At 33.9% G+C, this 18,770-nt stretch overlaps 2 protein-coding genes and 1 long non-coding RNA gene across 3 annotated transcripts; 2 read left to right on the top strand and 1 right to left on the bottom strand.

Annotated features, from left to right (window-relative positions):
- Positions 1–4,443: 4,443 nt before the first annotated feature.
- On the top strand, positions 4,444–6,487 carry LOC141631892 (uncharacterized). Its single transcript, XM_074444504.1, has 3 exons — positions 4,444–4,949; positions 5,283–5,547; positions 5,606–6,487. Exons 1-3 carry the CDS (start codon positions 4,444–4,446, stop codon positions 6,485–6,487), a joined length of 1,653 nt encoding a protein of 550 aa, XP_074300605.1.
- Positions 6,488–9,756: 3,269 nt separating this feature from the next.
- LOC141634089 (uncharacterized) lies at positions 9,757–11,763 on the top strand. The gene is made up of 6 exons (XM_074446393.1): positions 9,757–9,823; positions 10,146–10,331; positions 10,791–10,898; positions 11,201–11,276; positions 11,463–11,561; positions 11,665–11,763. Exons 1-6 carry the CDS (start codon positions 9,768–9,770, stop codon positions 11,752–11,754), a joined length of 615 nt encoding a protein of 204 aa, XP_074302494.1. The 5' UTR covers positions 9,757–9,767; the 3' UTR covers positions 11,755–11,763.
- A 4,274-nt stretch (positions 11,764–16,037) lies between these two features.
- Positions 16,038–16,752, bottom strand: LOC141627408 (uncharacterized). Its single transcript, XR_012536983.1, has 2 exons — positions 16,538–16,752; positions 16,038–16,422 (listed from the first exon to the last, which is right to left on the bottom strand). It is a non-coding gene; the product is annotated as an uncharacterized LOC141627408 (long non-coding RNA).
- Between the last annotated feature and the right edge of the window lie 2,018 nt (positions 16,753–18,770).

Here is an 18,770-nt window from a genome sequence, read left to right as displayed (position 1 = left end):
GCAATTGTTCTGTATTGTTGTTCTTTTAGATTTAGGGTAAGCTTATTTCGGTGTGTATTGTCACTATATTTTGGTGTTATACTCATAATCATTATCGTTATTATTGAATTCTGTTCTCTTAATTTTTTTAATCATATTAGGGCTAGGTAATTTAGTTTTCTAATGGCGTTAGGAATTATGGTTGGGGGTTTTTAATCATATTAATTGAAAATTTTAGAGTAGGATTTGGGACCGGAGATGCATCTGTTTCACTCCCTCACTGCCCATCTTTACTTCCATTGTCTACAATCGAGGTGGTATAAACTGTTAATCTAATTCTAGCTTTGCCCTCTTAGATTGCCAGGTAACATATTACAAAGCATGTACAATAGCAGAAAAGGGAGAGTACATGTTTTGCTCTCCATTTACATAATCTTTTTGAAGAGTAATTACCAAACTTTCACCTATAATATGAAGTCTCCTACATGCTCTCCACCTCATTTTTATTGTTCAGCATTAATTGGGTATGTATAGAAAGGAGATATAGTAAGTTAGTAACACACAGCAACATACCTTATCTTCGGTGTCATCTCTCAATCATAACTTCATCAGGAGCCTTTGTTTGTTGTATCTTGTTCAATTATATTGTTCTTCCCTGTCTTAAACAATCATTTCTTCTAAAGCATGCATGCCTACCTACTGTTAAGTGACAAAGCTTCAAATGTGAATTGGTAATCTCACAAGTATTCTGACTTTTGAATTTTTTTTCCCGGATAAATGTTTGATTCCTAGGTTGCCCTTCTTTTGTTTCACCGATTCTTGTTTAAGACGGTTTTAACTTAAGACGACTCTTGTAACATATTAAAATAGAAATGGAAATGAAAAGCCGTGGTGAGGCGACTTAAAGTTTATACTAGTGATGAATTATATTAAAACTTTGTGAGTTTTCAGTTAAGGACTTAGAATGTAACTCAGTTAACTTATTCTTAGTTATCAATTCTCTAGTGTTATCATGGTCATAGGGAAAATCTGTCAAAAAATTTCAAGCTGAACTTAGAGAGGTCCAAAAGTTCATCTAAGCTTAAACTAGATTATAATCTTGTCTTCTTGAAACCCCTTTCGCAATCCATCGTAACATTTGTAAATTATATTATTTTTTAAAGAGCATAGTAAGGTCATCCAGGTTTTCTCTTCATTTACGATATTTCACTAAATGAGTATGTTGTATCAATTATTTTGTCATTTACGAACTACTTGTATATTATTTGTTCAAATATTATATGACAAAAGTAGAAACCATTGGAACTTAAGAGGTAGAATCGTATTTAAAGTTTTGGTCGTTAATATGTAATCGGCTTACCGCAACGGTCTATTTTTGGGTCTAACGAAGTTTGAGTCGAATTTTTCAGATTTTACTCACCTTAGTTTTGTCGTTTGGGCCTCCAAACGGTTTATCATAGCGGTCAAGTTTGCAAAATTTAGTTGATTATAGTCTGTTATACATGTCTAACGAGTTTAGTGAGCTAAATTTGAGGCTGGTACACGATTTCGGTAAAACGTTTTAAGGGTTACACTTTAGGAGAAAAAATGTTGGTTTGAATATGAGTGAATTCTAAATTTTTACATTAACTTAGAGCTACCTGCTATCTTTTATTATAACCGGCGGAAGGGCTACCTGCTGAACCAGTCGCTTTCTCTTTTAAGCCTCTCTTTTTGTTCTCCCATTCTCATCCACCTTATGTAAACTGCTAAACGCCATTAATTCTCATTCTTCTCCAAAACACTAAACCACCATTAATATTCTCCTATTCTCGTCTTCTCCACTTATCTTCTCCGAAACGCATAAAAACATCTGCACAAAGTAATTAATCCTGAAACTGAACAAACCATCTAAAATATCCAAACCGTCTCTAAAATCAAGTAATTAATTCTAAAACTGAACAAAGTAGAAAGTCCCAAATAACTTTAATTATTCTACATCTGAAATATTTCATTCATAAGGAGTACTGGTTTATTTAAGTGCAGCTCTTGGATAATAGGATAATCACAATATCCAAAAAGATGGATAAATTTGCCATCTTTAAGCTGAATTTACATCAGTTCAATTAGAGAATGGTACTAAGTGAATGTGAAAATTACCGTGGAACTGATTGCTTTCTCAAGACCTTTGAGTTTGAGGTAAGAAAGACATCTACTTTGCCCAAGGATAAGCATAAGATATGTGCGTATATATAGGTGATGTCTTTCAGATTAAAGCAGAAAAGGTGCCCCTGGTTCAATTGAAATGATATTTCGGAATGTTGAAGGAGATTCCGTGAATGCACCAGATTTTGACATCTCATCAAGTATTGTGCAGAATTTAATTGAATTGACTCAATTGAAAAAAAAGTGTGATTTATTTAGGGTGTTTGGGATTATGGGTGATGGAGTGAAAATGAAGAATTACAGGTTTATGTTGAAAGGTAAGAGAAGGAAGATGAAGATAGATTATATTATAAGGAGAAAGATGGGATTTACCTATTGCTACCGGTTAACAAATGTGGAATTCTATTAAAAGGGAAGAGGGGTAAAACTTGGGTATATTGATAGTTAAATTAGAGTTTGGAGTATTTTGAGAAGCATCTCAATAGTTTGGAGTATTTTCATTAATTATCCCTTTTATAAAAGAATATTGATTTTACTATTCACTTCAGTCAAATTTTAATCAACAAATTTGTTTTGAGGTTAACAGCTAGCACGTGCAAATTTAGCACATCGTCACTTTTGGCGTATTACTTAACGGAATATGGACATGAGGTCCTTAACGGAAAAGAATAATAACGTAGGTCCTTATATGAAAAAATAAGTAAAGTTTAGTCCCATATCTTATGCTTAACTCGCACAACCATGGCCTAGATTGTAATAGAAATAGTCAACTTTATTTTTAATGCATTTTTGCTGTAAATGCTTCAAATTGAGCAGTGTTAACACATGAATCAAATGTATCTTGGTATTGCGTATTAAAAAAAAGGGGGAGTGAACGAGTCTCTCTATCGTTTCTAGTCTTTAATTTAATTACTTCTATAACCTTAATGAGCTGTTCATGAAATTAAAGGTCTGACACACTTACGCAAATTCCTCATATTTGACATTTTTTCAGTACGGCAATTGGTTGTTGGCAATCATACTATGTTATTTGTTGATTAAATGTGTTGTTCTTCAATCTTTTATTGCTGTAGTAATAAACTTTCTTTTCTCTATGTTATTTGTTGATTAAATGTATTGTTCTTTGATGTTTTTAGAGATGGACCGAAGTTGGATGTATAATATGAAACGCTCTACTCTCGAGTTTAGGATTTTAGTGAAGGAGATCTTTGTGAAATGTGCGGCTGAGAATGCAATTAAAAAAGGAGAGACACGCATATTATGCCCTTGTATTGATTGTGAAAACTTAAAGAAAGTTTTAAATCCTGATATATGTGTTGAGCACTTAGTTTTACGTGGGTTTATGAAAGACTACACACGTTGGATATTTCATGGAGAGTCTATCGTTTCTACTCAAACTGAAGCGGGTGGAGAAGAGAGAGCAACATATGTTATTGATGATGACGATATTCAAAGGGATCGGATAGATGACTTGATTGAGGATGTGCAAGTTAATTTTGAGGATGACCAAAAGGTTTTGGAGAGTTTGCTTAGTGATGCGGAGAAACCTTTATATCCTAACTGTAATAAATTTACTCGATTGTCTGCAGTTATGAACTTGATGTCTTTAAAAGTGGAAAATAAGTGGAGTGATAAGAGTTTTACATCATTATTAGAACTCTTAAATGACATACTCCCGGAAGATCATGTTCTTCCGAAATCCACTTATGAGGCTAAGAAAATTATGTGCCCAATAGGATGTGACTATGAAAAAATTCATGCATGTCCAAAAGCGCATTTTGTACCGCAAAGAATATAAGGATTTTTGAGTGTCCTAAATGTGGTACATCACGATATCGATTAAAAGATAAGGACGATGATTCTCCACAGAAGAAAGGCTCTTTGCAAAAGTGGTTTGGTATTTATCCATAATACCAAGATTTAAACGATTATTTGCCAATCTAATTGATGCGAGGAACTTAAGGTGGCATGCCGACATCAGAAAAAAGGACGGTAAACTTAGACATCCAAAGAGATGCCCCTCAATGGAGAACTATTGATAGAATGTTTCAGAATTTGGTGATGAAGCTAGAAATTTACGACTTGGCCTTTGTACCGACGGGATGAACCCATTCTCTACTTTGAGTAGCCAACATAGCACGTGGCCTGTCCTTCTTTGTGTTTATAACTTGCCCCCTTATTTGTGTATGAAGCGCAAATACTTGATGTTGTCACTTCTTATCCAAGGACCAAAGCAACCGGGTAATGATATAGATGTATATCTAGAGCCCCTCATTGATGATTTGAAATTACTGTGGAATGAAGGAGTAAAGGTGTATGATGCGATTTGCCAAAGAAGATTTCACCTTGCGTGCTATGTTATTATGTACCATAAATGATTTTCCTGCATATGGTAATTTGTCTGGTTACTCAGTGAAAGGGAAAAAGGCATGTCCAATATGTGATGACGCAACCGTAGCTCCTCGGCTCACCTATAGCCGCAAGAATGTTTATACTGGCCATCGAAGATTTTTGTCTCGATACCACCCTTATCGTAGGATGAAGAAGGCATTCAATGGAGAGAACGAGAGTGGAATGGCACCTATTCCACTAGAGGGAGATGAAGTATATGAACAAGTCAAAGATATTAGTGTTGTTTTTGGAAAGCCTAATAAATTTGAAAAGAATGCTAAATATAAGAAGAAGTCTATATTCTGGAATCTTCCATATTGGAAACACATGTCAGTGAGACATTGTATAGACATCATGCATGTAGAAAAGAATGTTGCCGAAAGTCTTATCGGGACTCGCTTAACATTCCGGGAAAGACTAAAGATGGCTACAAGGCGAGAAAAGACATCGAAGAAATGGGAACAAGGAATGAGCTAGCACCTCAAGAGAAAGGGAAACGTGTATATCTTCCTCCCGCTTGTTACACATTGTCTAAGATGGAGAAATCTATTATATGTGAGTGTCTTCGTGGCATTAAGGTACCACATGGATATTGTTCAAACATGAAAAATCTTGTTTCCATGAAAGATTTTGGTGATTGGACTAAAGTCTCATGACAATCATGTGCTAATGCAACAATTTTTACCTGTGTCGATTCGATCCGTTTTACCAAAACCTGTGAGAGTTGCTATTACCAGGCTGTGCTTTTTCTTTAATGCAATATATAGCAAGGTGATTGATCCTGACACACTAGACAAGCTGCAAGCTGATATTGTTGAAACCTTGTGTCAATTCGAGATGTATTTTCCCCCTTCTTTCTTTGATATTTCGGTGCATTTGGTTGTTCATTTGGTTAGAGAGGCTAAACTTTTGGGTCCCGTACATTTAAGAGATATGTATGCATTTGAGCGATATATGGGAGTTTTGAAAGGGTACACTACCAATAGATATAGGCCAGATGCTAGTATTGTCGAAGGATACATAGCAGCAGAGGTTATAAGATTTTGCACCGACTATCTCATTTGGTGTGCAACCGTTTGGGCTGCCGAAGTCTCGACATGAAGGGAGGCTTGAGGGTAAAGGTACTATCGGAGCGAAATGGGTATCACTTAAATCCCAAGAGCTTAATGATGCTCACTTTCTTGTCTTACAACATCTGACAGAAGCTCATCCTTACATAGAGGAGCACATGAGAATATTGAAGTTAAAATACCCTAAAAAAAATTACAAGTGGTTGGTTGAAGAACACAACAGGTCTTTTGTAAAATGGTTTAGGGTTAAAGTACTTGATGAGTTATCGTGTACACCAAATGAAGTTGGTGAAACTGTTAAATGGTTAGCTTATGGCCCCAATACTGAAGTAAAATCATATGAAGGTTATGATATTAATGGGTATTGTTTTTATACCAAGCGTCAAGATAACAAGAGTACAATGCAGAATAGTGGAGTTACTTTAGTAGCTTCTTCTACTGAATTTAGCAGTGGTACACCTACTTGTAATCAAATGTCATATTATGGGATTATTGAGGACATATGGGAACTTCAGTATACAACATTCATGATTCCATTGTTTAAATGCAAATGGGCTGAAAATAAGAAAGGTGTTCGTGTAGACGAGTATGGCTTCACACTGGTTGATTTTAGTACGCAAGGTTACAAGAATGAGCCTCTTATTATGGCTTCGCAGGCAAAACAAGTGTTCTATATTTCAGATCCAGCGAATGATAAGTGGTGTGTTGTACTTCAAGGCAAGAGACGTATTCTTGGAGTGGATAATGTAGTGGACGAGGAAGAATATGATGAATTTGATGATATTCCTCCATTTTCGGAGGGTTTGCCTTCAATGCCTGTTGAAGATAACTTGGAAACTAATTATGTACGAGTGGATCATAATGAGGGTATCTGGGAAGATAGAGATCAAGCAGGAAATTAATATTATGGTTATTAAAGCAAAAATAATTGATAATGATATGCTTTTTAGTACTATAACATGTTTACTATAATATTTTCAGGTTTTACTACTTTATATTGTTTATTTATTTTTTGTAATGATTAGTAATTTAATTAAACCAAGCACCGTTAAAACAACTAGATGAACATCCCACGCCCCTATTATCTTATGATTAACATGCAGCTTGATTCTTTCCACAGCCACATCAGGTCTTCTTGTCTTTATCTTGACACTTTGTCATTCCACAAAGCATAACAAGCTGCGTTCTTCATACTCCAAATATTGTTATATTGACTATGTTTTACTGTATAGGTTTTGTACGATGGAGGATCATGATTCTTCAGGTGGAGATAAGACAAATGATAATTCAGGTGGAGATAAGACAAAGAAGCAAACTCAGACAAAGAAACGAACTCGAGGACCCACTACTTTAAAGAAGGAGGAGGATAAAGGTCCGTTTCTTCTAAGGTGGGATAAAGCTGGTTTTCCAACGGGGAGGTACGCTTCTAAATTTGCAAGCTATTGTGGTAAGAAGGTTCGATGTCAAGTGAACATTAACTTTGACGACTGGGATAAAGATGTAGAAGATAGTCTTAAAGATTTGCTCTGGAAAGATATTTCGGTAAGAATTATGTTGTCTTTTATTAGCTATTATTTTTGTTGTCATGGTGTCAGTACCTGAATCAGAGTATCAGAATCAGAGTACTGAAAATGACCATATTGCTGCCACTTGAATCCCTTTGCTGAGGTGCCTAAAATCAGCCACTTTTTATGAATCATTTATGAAGCAACTCTCTTTATTACACAATTTTTAGTCTGAATCTGATTCAAGCTATAGTTAATCGAGTAGGTCATCCTAGATTCACCAACACACAAGAATATGAATCACCTCATTCTTAGTCTGTTCTGGATGCAAACGAACTTGGAGGGTTGAATACATTAACTGACATTTGGTTACGAGTTTGGTGATACTGACTCAATACGTTTCAATGAATTAATTGAAGTACATCAAAACGTTGTGTCCTTTTTTGGATGCAAACGAACTTGACCCTAACTGACCTGTATGTGAATTCTCTGTCCAAATGCGGGTAACAAGTAATGTCTTGTTGATTTGTTGTCATTAGTGTTGGCAAAATACACTTTTTTGTAAACCGATTGTTATAGTGTGAATCTACGAGGGGTACCGTGTTTTAAATTACGAAGCAAGTAATGGTTTGGTCATAACTTATGAGGTCATCTTACAATTTCTTTATCGCAGGCAAAATATTTAGTCGATGAGACACACAAGAAGGATGTACTAATCAATTGTGGAGCAAAGTGGAGAGATTTCAAGGGTAAATTGACTAGAAAGTACATTCGAAATAAACATCCAAAATATGACTCCTACTGATTGTTATAGTTTCATTGAGCCTGCTGATTGGGAGAAATTTAAAGCTTACCGAGAGTCGGATGAATTTAAGGTGATATATGTCATACTTATTTTTTTTTCGGGTAATCATTATCATCTGAAATAATTCCGTAATTCTTATTCTGAATATATTTCTACTTTATTTTCTTTTATTGTAGGAGAAGAGTAAAAAAGCCGTCGAAAGTGTAAAGCATAATGAGCATCCTCATATAATGGGTAGACGGGGATACAATCAAAGGATTCCTGAGTGGATAGCTTCATCTTCAAATTCTGATGAAGTTATTGATCGTAGTTGGTATTGGATAAAGGGAAGGACTAAGTCATCAGAAGGGGAAATTTCAAATGAGAAGATTCAAAAAGTTCAAGAAGAAATGGTATACTCTTGATACTTAACTTTGTTGAAATTCTTCACTAACAACTTCTTCCTTTGACTTCATATTTTATTTATAATCCTTTATGTTATTTTTTTAAATAATAATTCAGGTTGAATGGCGAAAGAAGGTAAAGTCAGGAGAATTTGTTCCTCATAGATATGATGATGTCTTGTCACGTAGTCTAAAAAAGAAGGAACATTCTGGTCGAGTGAGAGGTTTCCCTGGCGGAGTTACTATCAAGGATGTGTTTGGTACTTCACATGGATCTTCTCATAGGGATGTGGAGATTTCTGATCAACAAGTAGCCGAAATAACTGAAAGAGTGCGGAATGATACTATAAAGTCCTTAAGCTCTCTAATTCGACAGGAGGCCCGACAAGAGGCTGTGGGTATGTTGAAGCTAATGGGCTTAAAGGTACCTGAAAATATGGATGAACTCCAAGGTAGCTGTCAATCCGCGAATCCGGAGAAAAGCATAGGGATAAGCAAAGAAAGACAATCAAAACAAAATCCTCCTGAAATTAAGGTGTGTGACTAAAATATTTTGGGATAGAAAAGTCTACTTACATAGTTACATATATAGAATTAAACTTTGTCTTTAAACCTTGCATAAAACTATAGTCTGCCCTGGATGAATGGAAAATGCCCTGGATGAATGGAAAATGCGCAACCTGAACTTGAGCTCACTGAGTCAGTCACGTGATTGAATAATATTGAGCATGTGATTGAATAATATTGAGCAGACAAAGTACTACTACTGACCTTAGTTATATATATTGTATTATCTTTATTAACACATAAAATCTTCCGATATTGTAGGACCCAACCAAGTGTCGCCTAGCTTGTGTTCATGATGGAAAGACTTTCAATGTTGCCATAGGTACAGTTTACCCATTAGAAGATAGTAATCTGGTCATTCATGGTACACCGCTACTAATTGGTAATGCAAGGGTTTCCATTGATAAAATTTTGGAAGGTACTGCCCCACTTCCTTTTCCTACGCAATATCATGAACGTGTAGGTGACGCAATAGGAAGTTTTGTTCAGTGGCCGAAGGAACTAATCATTGTTGGGGAGGTACAAATAATATATATATATATATATATATATATATATATATATATATATATATATATATATATATATATATATATATATATAACTTCAATTAAGTTCACTTACATGTATTTTTTTATTATTTGGTTTTATTAATAATGACATTTTTAAAACAGGAGTCTTCTACTAGTGGTAATCTATCGATCGCTAGTAAGGGAAAACAAGTGTCGAAAAGTTCGGCATCAAATCACCAATCAAGCCCAACTCTAATGAGTATATATCACGTATGGGTATAGAATGTCAGAAGTTACATGATTACCTAGCCTTAATGCGGCCTGAGACAAAGGTGTTTGAAGTTGTACTCCAGTCGAAGATATTTCATTTCAAGGAGGATAAATCCTTGATCATCACCGAAGAAGATATCATGCAACTTTTTCGAATGGCCTTTTTAAATGTGTCATCTATTCAAGTGTGGATGCTGTAAGTTATATATTAATTTATTTTACATTTATGGCCGACTTGTTAAGAGAAGGAACAAAATGATAAGGGAAACATGGATGAAAAAGATATTTAATGTTGGTAAGGCCGATGGGAGAGAGTACAGTACTGCATACTTAATTGTGCTGCAACCAATATAGAGAGACAATTTGACTGTAAAAATATCACAAAAAGAATCTTTTACTTTTATTGCCAACTTGCTTTTGAAATCCTTGTTGCACTGTCCATTTTTTTTATAGCTCACAATCATCACATTGATTTTGTTCATCTTCATATTTGAGGGGTTGTTTTCATGTGTATACAGGTTTTTACAAAAGCTTTGTGAGGAGCAGAATCATGAAGGGATGTCCGGTGTTGGATTTTTGTGCCCGACAATCATGTCTCAAATGGGAAAAGATAAAATAGTCAATGATGAAGTAATGAATTACGTGGAGTGCAGCTTGCTTAAGATGCGTGGTGTTCGTATCATATTTGCTCCATTTTGTCAAGGGTTAGTCTTATCTTTTTTGTCTGTTAGTTTTGTTTTTAGCAATTGATTAATGGGCACCAATTGTGTTGTTGAATCTAGTAAAACTCCCCCTGTTGATTCACAACCAGCTATTTAGCTAGTTTAAAAGGGATGATTCCCAGGTTTATTTTAGATCTTTAGCAAGTTTGAAAGGGTATATAAATATGTCTTGTTTTGACCAGTAAATTCGTTGATGCTGAACAACTGAGTTGCGCATCTGTAGAGAAATAGAATTTTCTGATTGGTGGTTAATTTGCTATCCACAAAGGTCTGCCCACTGAATGGTCATCGAACGAACCTTTTTCATGTCTGTTTTGTTGCTTAGAGTGTGGAGTTCCTGACATCCCGTAATTCAGTCTGCATCTAGCTAACCTCTTCTCCTGGACTGTTAGGAGTTAGGACTAACTTTGTGGAATATTTTTTTTTACCTTTATTGGACAGAGATCACTGGTTTCTAGCCGTTATTTGTCCGTTGATTCATGAGGCCTATTTCTGTGATCCAAAGGCAACGTCAAAGCGAGATGTCTCTTTTAAGCACTTGATACAGATGTAAGTATTTACACATTATCTTTGCATGTACTGGTAGGTAGTATGCATGATTACGGTGTAAGAAAAGAGAGATACTCAAGAGTAGAAAAGATAATGGTATGGGTCATATTTTAAGTAGTATTTTTCGTCAGGGTGTACGGTGATTGCTTAGGAGTATATTTCATCAGATTTTAAGGACATAAAAGATTCAAAATACTTTGTCCGTTTTTTCCTATATTTGAAGAATGAGATGAACGAGTGATAATGGCTAATGACTAACTAATACCTTTTTTTTTCTTTTTTTTTGCTCTTTCGAGGCGCAGTGCTTTTCGATCTTTTAGGGCTCAAGCAGGTTCCACATTGAAATCAGGCTTATCAATGAAATGGAGTAACATTGATGTAAGTCCATATCAATTATAAAATATTATTTGTCTTAACATTATTGTTCGTACTTTCCTTCTATATTAATTACTTCCTTTTTGCGTTGATTCTAGTTAAATATGTTGTTGGTGGTAGTTTGTTTGCTTATGGTGATTTTTGTTTTGTTTAATGTTTTTTTAATAAATGTTTTTGGTACATGTACAGTGTCATCAACAAACTCGAAGCACAGAGTGTGGCTATTATGTGATGCGGTACATGTTAGATATAGTGAGACACTACCAGAACATTAAAGATCATAAGAAGGTATTTTTCATTCTATCTAGCTAAGGTATACTAGTCAAAATATAGGTTTAAATATTGAACTTTTGTTTTTTTTATTCTAATAAGCACTTTGATTTATTAATAGTGGTTTGGATCAAAAGCTTCTTATACGATTGAAGAGATCAACGAGGTTCGAGACTTGTGGGCTACTCACTTTATGGACAATCTTCTTTAGTAATTATGTATTGGCACGAAAATCGTTATTGGGTGTAGTTTTGAATTTGTAGCGGATAATGGCATAAGAATGACTCTTGTACGGTTACTTTTGGAATTTTAGCGGAAAATCTTCTTTAGAAATTATGTATTGGCACGAAAATCATTATTATATTGTCTAAGTTATTGGATTTATTTTGAGTTGCAAGAGGTTTAGCATATTGCAATAACATCTATTATGACCGTCTATAATATATAGCCACATTTAAATTAAAAAAAAAAAATTAATATGATTTACGGCTACGGTTAAAAGATAAAACCGTAGCCTTATATAAGCATATGGCAACGGCTATTAAGAAACAACCGTAGCCTTATATCACCTATGGCAACGGTTAACAGATATAACCGTAGCCTTATATACACATATGGCAACGGGTTTGGCTAGTAACCGTAGCCAAAAACACACATTTGGCTACGGCTAATGACCGTAGCCGTTGGTTCTTGATCTAAGGCAACGCCCCGATTTACTACGGTTGTTGAACCGTGGCCAAAAGTGCTTTTTAACCGTAGCCAAATGCAGTTTCTGTACTAGTGAAGATAGATTAAAGAAAGGTAAAATATTGCGGGGAAGTGGTGATTGACCCCCATAACTTTGTGCAATTGTGAAATTAACCCTCATGACTTTCAATTGGAGTGATTAGGCCCCGTAACTTACATAATAAGTGAAATTAAACCTCTTTGTCAAAATCTCACGAGAAATTCAATTTATCATATCACAAAAAAAAATATGGTTATATTTTTATGAAAACTAAAAAATAAAAATTTAAAAATTTAATAAAAAAAAATAGTATATATATTAGATAAAAAATTAAAATATTTTACAAAAACAAACTATTATTTTTTACATACGTATGTAATTCGGTATGATTTTTGAAAAAAAAAAAACAAATTAACAGTTTTATGTGAATTATTTTGAAATGTTGAAAAATTGAATATTTTTTTACCCTTTTATTGTATTTTTTATATTTTTTTGTCATGAAAATCTTTCATTCCGACTTCTGATTTTAATACAACTATCTAACAAAATATTTTGCAATTAATTTTTTTTTTACAAAAATTGTACATTAAAAAATTTGAAAAATGTACTTTATATAAAAATAATAAATTGTTTGTTTTCGTAAAATATTTTAATTTTTTTTATCTAATATATGCTATTTTTTTATTAATAATTTAAACTTTTATTTTGTATTTTTCATAAAAACATAACCATATTTATTTTTGTGATATGATAAATTGAATTTCTCGTGGAATTTTGACAAGGGGGTTTAATTTCACTTATTATGTAAGTTACGGGGCCTAATCACTCAAATTGAAAGTTATGAGGGTTAATTTCACAATTGCACAAAGTTATGTGGGTCAATCACCACTTCTCCGTAAAATATTGTAGTGGAGTTAGGTAATTGGAGAGAGAGAAGGTATCGTGGGGTATTATTGTGGGTGAAGTGATTAAAATACGTATTGTTGTGGGGTAAGCCGATTAAAATAAGTATAAAACTTTACTAAATAAGAAAATAGGGAAGTTATTGTGAATAGATGAAAAAGGAAAGAGGGAAGGTTATGTAAAATACGAGGGAGTACTATATTTTTTGTCCCGTTGAAAATGACTGAATGAGAAAGTATAGAATATTAGCGTGTGATTGTGCACTTCTAGTACACACGATAGATAATAGGATTCGATTATCATTGTACGCTGGTTGCTAAAGAACACAGCAGAATATTGATAAAATTCACGACTCTATTGCTGTAAGCCTGCAACACAATTTCCGGGATTGCTAACAGAGAAAAAAGCGATTTCTTTCACTCATTCACTTATTTTGGAGAGAAGTTCAAATCAATTAGAACTTCTAAAGAATATCCTATCTATTAAAGCAACAACCACAGAGCTGAGGTGTCGCTCTGTGGTTGAAAGTCAACTTTTCAAAACTCTAATTTCTTTTCCTGAATTTATGGAACCCACGTTCCCTCATGAATTTAATTTTCTTCACATATGAATTGCTTGACGCATTGTTGGCTTATTTATTAAAGACAGATTTACAAATTTAATATTGATTTAAGAATCATAAATAATAGGGTAACATTTGTTTGCTTTCTACTTTATCCATAAGTTACACAAATTTACTCAAATAACAATGTTATATGGTTCATTGTATAGGATTAATTGACCCCCACCAATGAGATGAAAATAATGCCAAACTGACGAAAAATAAAGATCTGATATAGAGCATATAGTCACAAAAAATAGAAAAAAAAATAGAAAAAAAAAGATCAACGGATTAATGACTCGAGCAATGATAAAATCTTGAGAAAAATACTGACAAAAATACTAATGTTTCATAAATAATCAAAACCATACTGCACCAAAAACATAAATGAAAAATTTAAACGAAATAACATATTGTTCTATAAAAGTAAATATTTAACAAAATTAATAAATTCATAGATCTACTTCTTTTCATTTGCATGAAGTACTTTAGTAAAATAAAAAAAATTAGCTAATTAATTAGGTCTAAATTGGTGAATAAAAAATTTGAAAAAAGCAAAAACAAATAAATTATAAAATAAATCTGAAATAAATAAAAATTGAACTCAAATGGCAACACATTTTGCTAATATCGAATAAATAATAAAATAAGACTAAAAATTTCTTTAAATCGATAAAATAATAACAACAAAATAAATAAATCATACATGTGACGAGTATCATATTTAAGGGTAGTGATTAGACTGATTACTGATTAGTCATGACTCATGGTGTATAATTTTTGTAAGATAAGGTGAGAGACGAGAAAGAGTATGAAAGGTGGGAAAAAAAGTGAAAGAGTGAAGGCAGGTGAGAGGCGAGAAAGAGTGTAAAGGGTGGGTAGGGTTTGTTTTCAATTTTTTATATGTGAATAAATAAGTGAATAAATGTGAATATGAATCGTATGATAGGGTTTATTTGGACGCGGTCTGTGAAGCTTATGGGTCATCAATATGAAATTCGTTTAAACCTATTACTGAAATAATTTCACCTATCTTGCGAATTATTTTTCATAAATTTTTATTTATGACAGGTGCATCTATTTCAAATTTAAGACGGGCATATAATATGGATAAGATAAAAGTATATGTTACTGGGATTAGTAACAATTTTTTTATGCTTAAAAAGATAATATTTCACCCGTTTTAATGGTAAGATAGATACCTTCATCTTAAAAGAAACTAACCGATTATTTTTTTCACGGGCTATTACTTTCTACGGAGTAAAAGTTTTGGTCGGAAATATTAATTTGGTTATTATTTTATGGAGTAATTGTTTGTTTAGGTATGGTAAATATATTTTACGATCAATTTAACATTAATTATTCATGTAATATTTTTAACACATGAAAATTGATGATGTAACTTACATTTTAATGAGATTCATGAAATATATAATATTATTATTTACTTTATAATATACTCCCTCCTATTCCGAATAAGTGTCCCATTTGGACAATGGCACGAAAATTAAGGAATATAGTTAAAATAATGAAAATTATTGTATAAGGGTAAAGATATATGAGTTAAATAATGAAAAGTATTGAATATGATGGGTTATGGGTGGTTGAGGTGGTAAATAAAGAAAAGTGCTAAGGGTAGGAAAGTAAAAAAAATCATGTCCAAATATGGCAAATGGGACAGTTATGTGAATAGACGAAAATGGCAAATGGGACAGTTATTTAAAATAGGAGGGAGTATCTTTATATGATAATTTCACGAGTTTTAATGTTTAAGAAATGATTAAATCGCTTTAAATATGCACGGGTCAATTCTTATTTTGTTCCGTATACTAAGTAAAAATTTATACTAAATAAAAATTGGTCAGAATTTTCACATTTAGATATGCACGGGTGAAAACATTCATTTTGCCCCGTGAACGGGTGTAACTAAATGAACAATGGGTTTAACAATTTGTAATTTCACTAATTCTATGATAATTTACATCTAAATGATTTTGTTTCATCTTATATAAGTCAGCCATTTTTAAGGCCGCCTGAGTAACAAACCGAATAGAAACTCAAATTTAGCTGACAAGAGGGTGTATCTTACTGTAACACTTACCGACCAATTAACACTAATGTATCACTTATACTAATTACAAGCTAATTGAAAATTTCAATTAAAACCTAAAATCTTCTTTATAACTCAACTATTAGATTGACTAATTAAAATTATTAAACAAAAACTAGGGAACTTATTGCTTTACTTTAAAACATTACTGCCTATTTTTAAAGATAATTAATTTTAAACGAGATAAATAATTACAATAAAACTTAATCCATGTTTACAATGTTTTATGATAACAACTTTTGAAATAACATACCCGTGCAATTTGCACGGATTTAAGACTAGTTACATCTTCAAACCTAATTTTTACAAAGATTAATTATAGATACAAAGAATAATGAAATATAAACAATATACTACCGCACTTTTGTCTCGTTACTGATATTCATGATGATCAATGAATGCGACTAAAATGAGCAAACGGCTCTGGAGCTCTCTTATCTGCAGCTTTCTTCTTTTCAGGATCGCCAAAAACTTTCCAAAATCGTAAAGTCTCGTTGTCTGCCCCTGCTGCTGAAGCCACAGTGCACCCATCTGGACTCTGCAACATAACACAGAAACAAAAACAGGTTAGAAAACAAAAGGTGATATCACATTTTCGGACGAGACTTTCAGACCCTACTGAATTTACACATGGTCTAATGTGTGAGACCAACCCAAATACTTATCCGCCTCCCATATAATTGTCACTCATTCTCTCATATGAGACTGCTGTTAAGATTATCACCCATATGACGGAGTCGTCATTCTGTAGATTTGAGCATTTATTGGGTTAATAGTATCTGGGTAGGTTTTTTGATAATACGGGTTGGTCTCAGAGTCAATCTCATAACATGGGACTGTCTCTGAAGAAACTAATTGATTACGTGTATGTAAGACCGACCCTTTGCTTTTAAAAAATTCAGATTGGTTACCTGTATGGTAAAAAGCACTCTGGAGTTGTGCCCACTTAGCTCTGCCATCTTAGTCATAGAGGGGTACTTCCACAATGTCAGCTGGTTTTGAGGAGACCCGTGTGAGCTCAGAAGCTCGCGGTCAGTCTTACTCCACAGTAAAGAGCAAACTTGAGAACTCGAGTCCACCGAACCTGTGAAGCCACTGAGTCCGAGATGATGTTAAGGACCAGTCCCAAATGTATACCAGGTTGTCGTTGCCTCCACTAGCCAGTTTTTGGCTGGTCCCGGACCACTTTAGCCCGCAAATTTGCCCTCGGTGCCCTTGATATGTTTTCACAATGTGGTCCCTGACTCTCACGTCGTTGTTGATGATGCTGCAGTCCATTGATCCGGAGGTAAGAATATGTCTGTTCCATGCCAATGATCCTACCCTCGCTTGGTGTCCTCCTCTTAGAGTCCTTAGCTTCAGGAAATAATGGCAAAGTCAGAAAACAATATAACAAGAAAACATTGGTGCAAACAAAAATTTATATCAGCGAGTTTTACACGTAGATCAAACTAATTAACCATTTAACCATAATAAAACAACTGCTCCCGTCATCAACGGTCTCATTATGTACGACCACCCCAATTCAACTAAAAACCCACATATACCGAAAATAAAAAAAATAATACTCCCTCTGTCCCGGTCATTTGTTATCCTTTTCTATTTTTGGGTGTCTCAGTCATTTGTTGTCCTTTCTATTTTAAGAATGAACTTGATGAGTAATTTGATCATTCCCATTCAATTTGTTCCACTTGTCATTTAATTATTGGCATTTTCCTCTTTCCTTGGTCTTTGTGCCAAAACAAAAGGACAACAATTGACCGGGACGGAGGGAGTACCAAATATCACGGAAGTGTCTAAGAAAATATAATCATGAGTTTTCTCATGTACAAATTTGTGCTCCGTAATAATTAGAGGGAATACAGAATATTTTTATGTGTCTCGCATATGACACCGTCTCACACAGGCTAACTGTATTTGCAATTCAGAACCAATGATCAAGTTGCAAAAGATTAATGTACTTACCAACTTATTGGCTGTGGCATCCCACAACTGAACATGAGAGTTAGGACATTAGCAATAGACAAACCCCAAATGAGGTTTATCTAATGCCACATTACTCAACACACAAATCTCTCTAATAACAAACCTCAACAAACCTCATAAATATAGACAAATCTCATAAAAGTATACTACATGGGGTCCACTATCACTCAGAACCAAAAATACAAACCTATATACAAAATTGTAACCAATCTCATCTATGAAGCTCAACCCCATCTCCAACAATAGAGAGGTTTGTCAACAAACCTCTAAAAAGTATATAAACCGTTGTTGACAAATCTCTATTGTTGATGCCCTTATGGAAGCCAACTGCAATTTGACAACCATCAGAAACCCAGCTCACACTTGTCACTGGACCTGTATCCTCGTCTACTGTGAGAAGTTCTGAGACAGAACTGGTATCCTGATTCCAAGTAAACTGTGTTTTCAATAGCTATTGCCAAGACATTGTTGCTACCCCAATCAAGTAAATTCACGTAGTAGTCATCTAAGAGTTGGGGTGCGTCCAAAGTCCTATCAGCAGTCTGCATTTCAGCAATAAAAATTCTGAGTTAAGAACAAGTAAAAGTTTGAACGAATCAACGTCTAAACCGGAATCCCTACTCTCGTATTGAACTAATGGAGCTATATTGAGCAATTACGATACAGATGTTGTAGATATAATTTGTTACTGTAGCACAAAAATCGGACCATGTGGGCAGTAAACTTAAGTTTCCTAGTGGTCATCGTTATATGTATAATGTATCAACAATGCAAACCTCAGAAATGTTTGTCAAATCATTCATTCTATCATAGTAGAACCACTTCATATCCTATATAGGGTCGAGATCCCGTACAAACTAAAGTTCAGTATGAACCGTACGAACCAACTTAAAATCACAA

Source organism: Silene latifolia, chromosome Y (assembly GCF_048544455.1).
Source record: "Silene latifolia isolate original U9 population chromosome Y, ASM4854445v1, whole genome shotgun sequence".
Taxonomy (NCBI): Eukaryota; Viridiplantae; Streptophyta; class Magnoliopsida; order Caryophyllales; family Caryophyllaceae; genus Silene; species Silene latifolia.
The sequence above is the reverse complement of the archived record's forward strand: the minus strand, read 5'-3'. Positions and strand labels throughout refer to the sequence as shown.

What these genes read in the sequence shown, in the direction of transcription:
- LOC141631892 (XM_074444504.1), top strand. Translation starts at nt 4,444, where the DNA reads ATGCGATTTGCCAAAGAAGATTTCACCTTGCGTGCTATGTTATTATGT. An exon ending in AGACTAAAGATGGCTACAAG is followed by an intron (nt 4,950 to 5,282) that starts GCGAGAAAAGAC and finishes TGCAATATATAG; the next exon opens with CAAGGTGATTGATCCTGACA. An exon ending in AAGGATACATAGCAGCAGAG is followed by an intron (nt 5,548 to 5,605) that starts GTTATAAGATTT and finishes GGGCTGCCGAAG; the next exon opens with TCTCGACATGAAGGGAGGCT.
- LOC141634089 (XM_074446393.1), top strand. Translation starts at nt 9,768, where the DNA reads ATGCAACTTTTTCGAATGGCCTTTTTAAATGTGTCATCTATTCAAGTG. An exon ending in TCTATTCAAGTGTGGATGCT is followed by an intron (nt 9,824 to 10,145) that starts GTAAGTTATATA and finishes ATGTGTATACAG; the next exon opens with GTTTTTACAAAAGCTTTGTG. An exon ending in TTTGCTCCATTTTGTCAAGG is followed by an intron (nt 10,332 to 10,790) that starts GTTAGTCTTATC and finishes TTTATTGGACAG; the next exon opens with AGATCACTGGTTTCTAGCCG.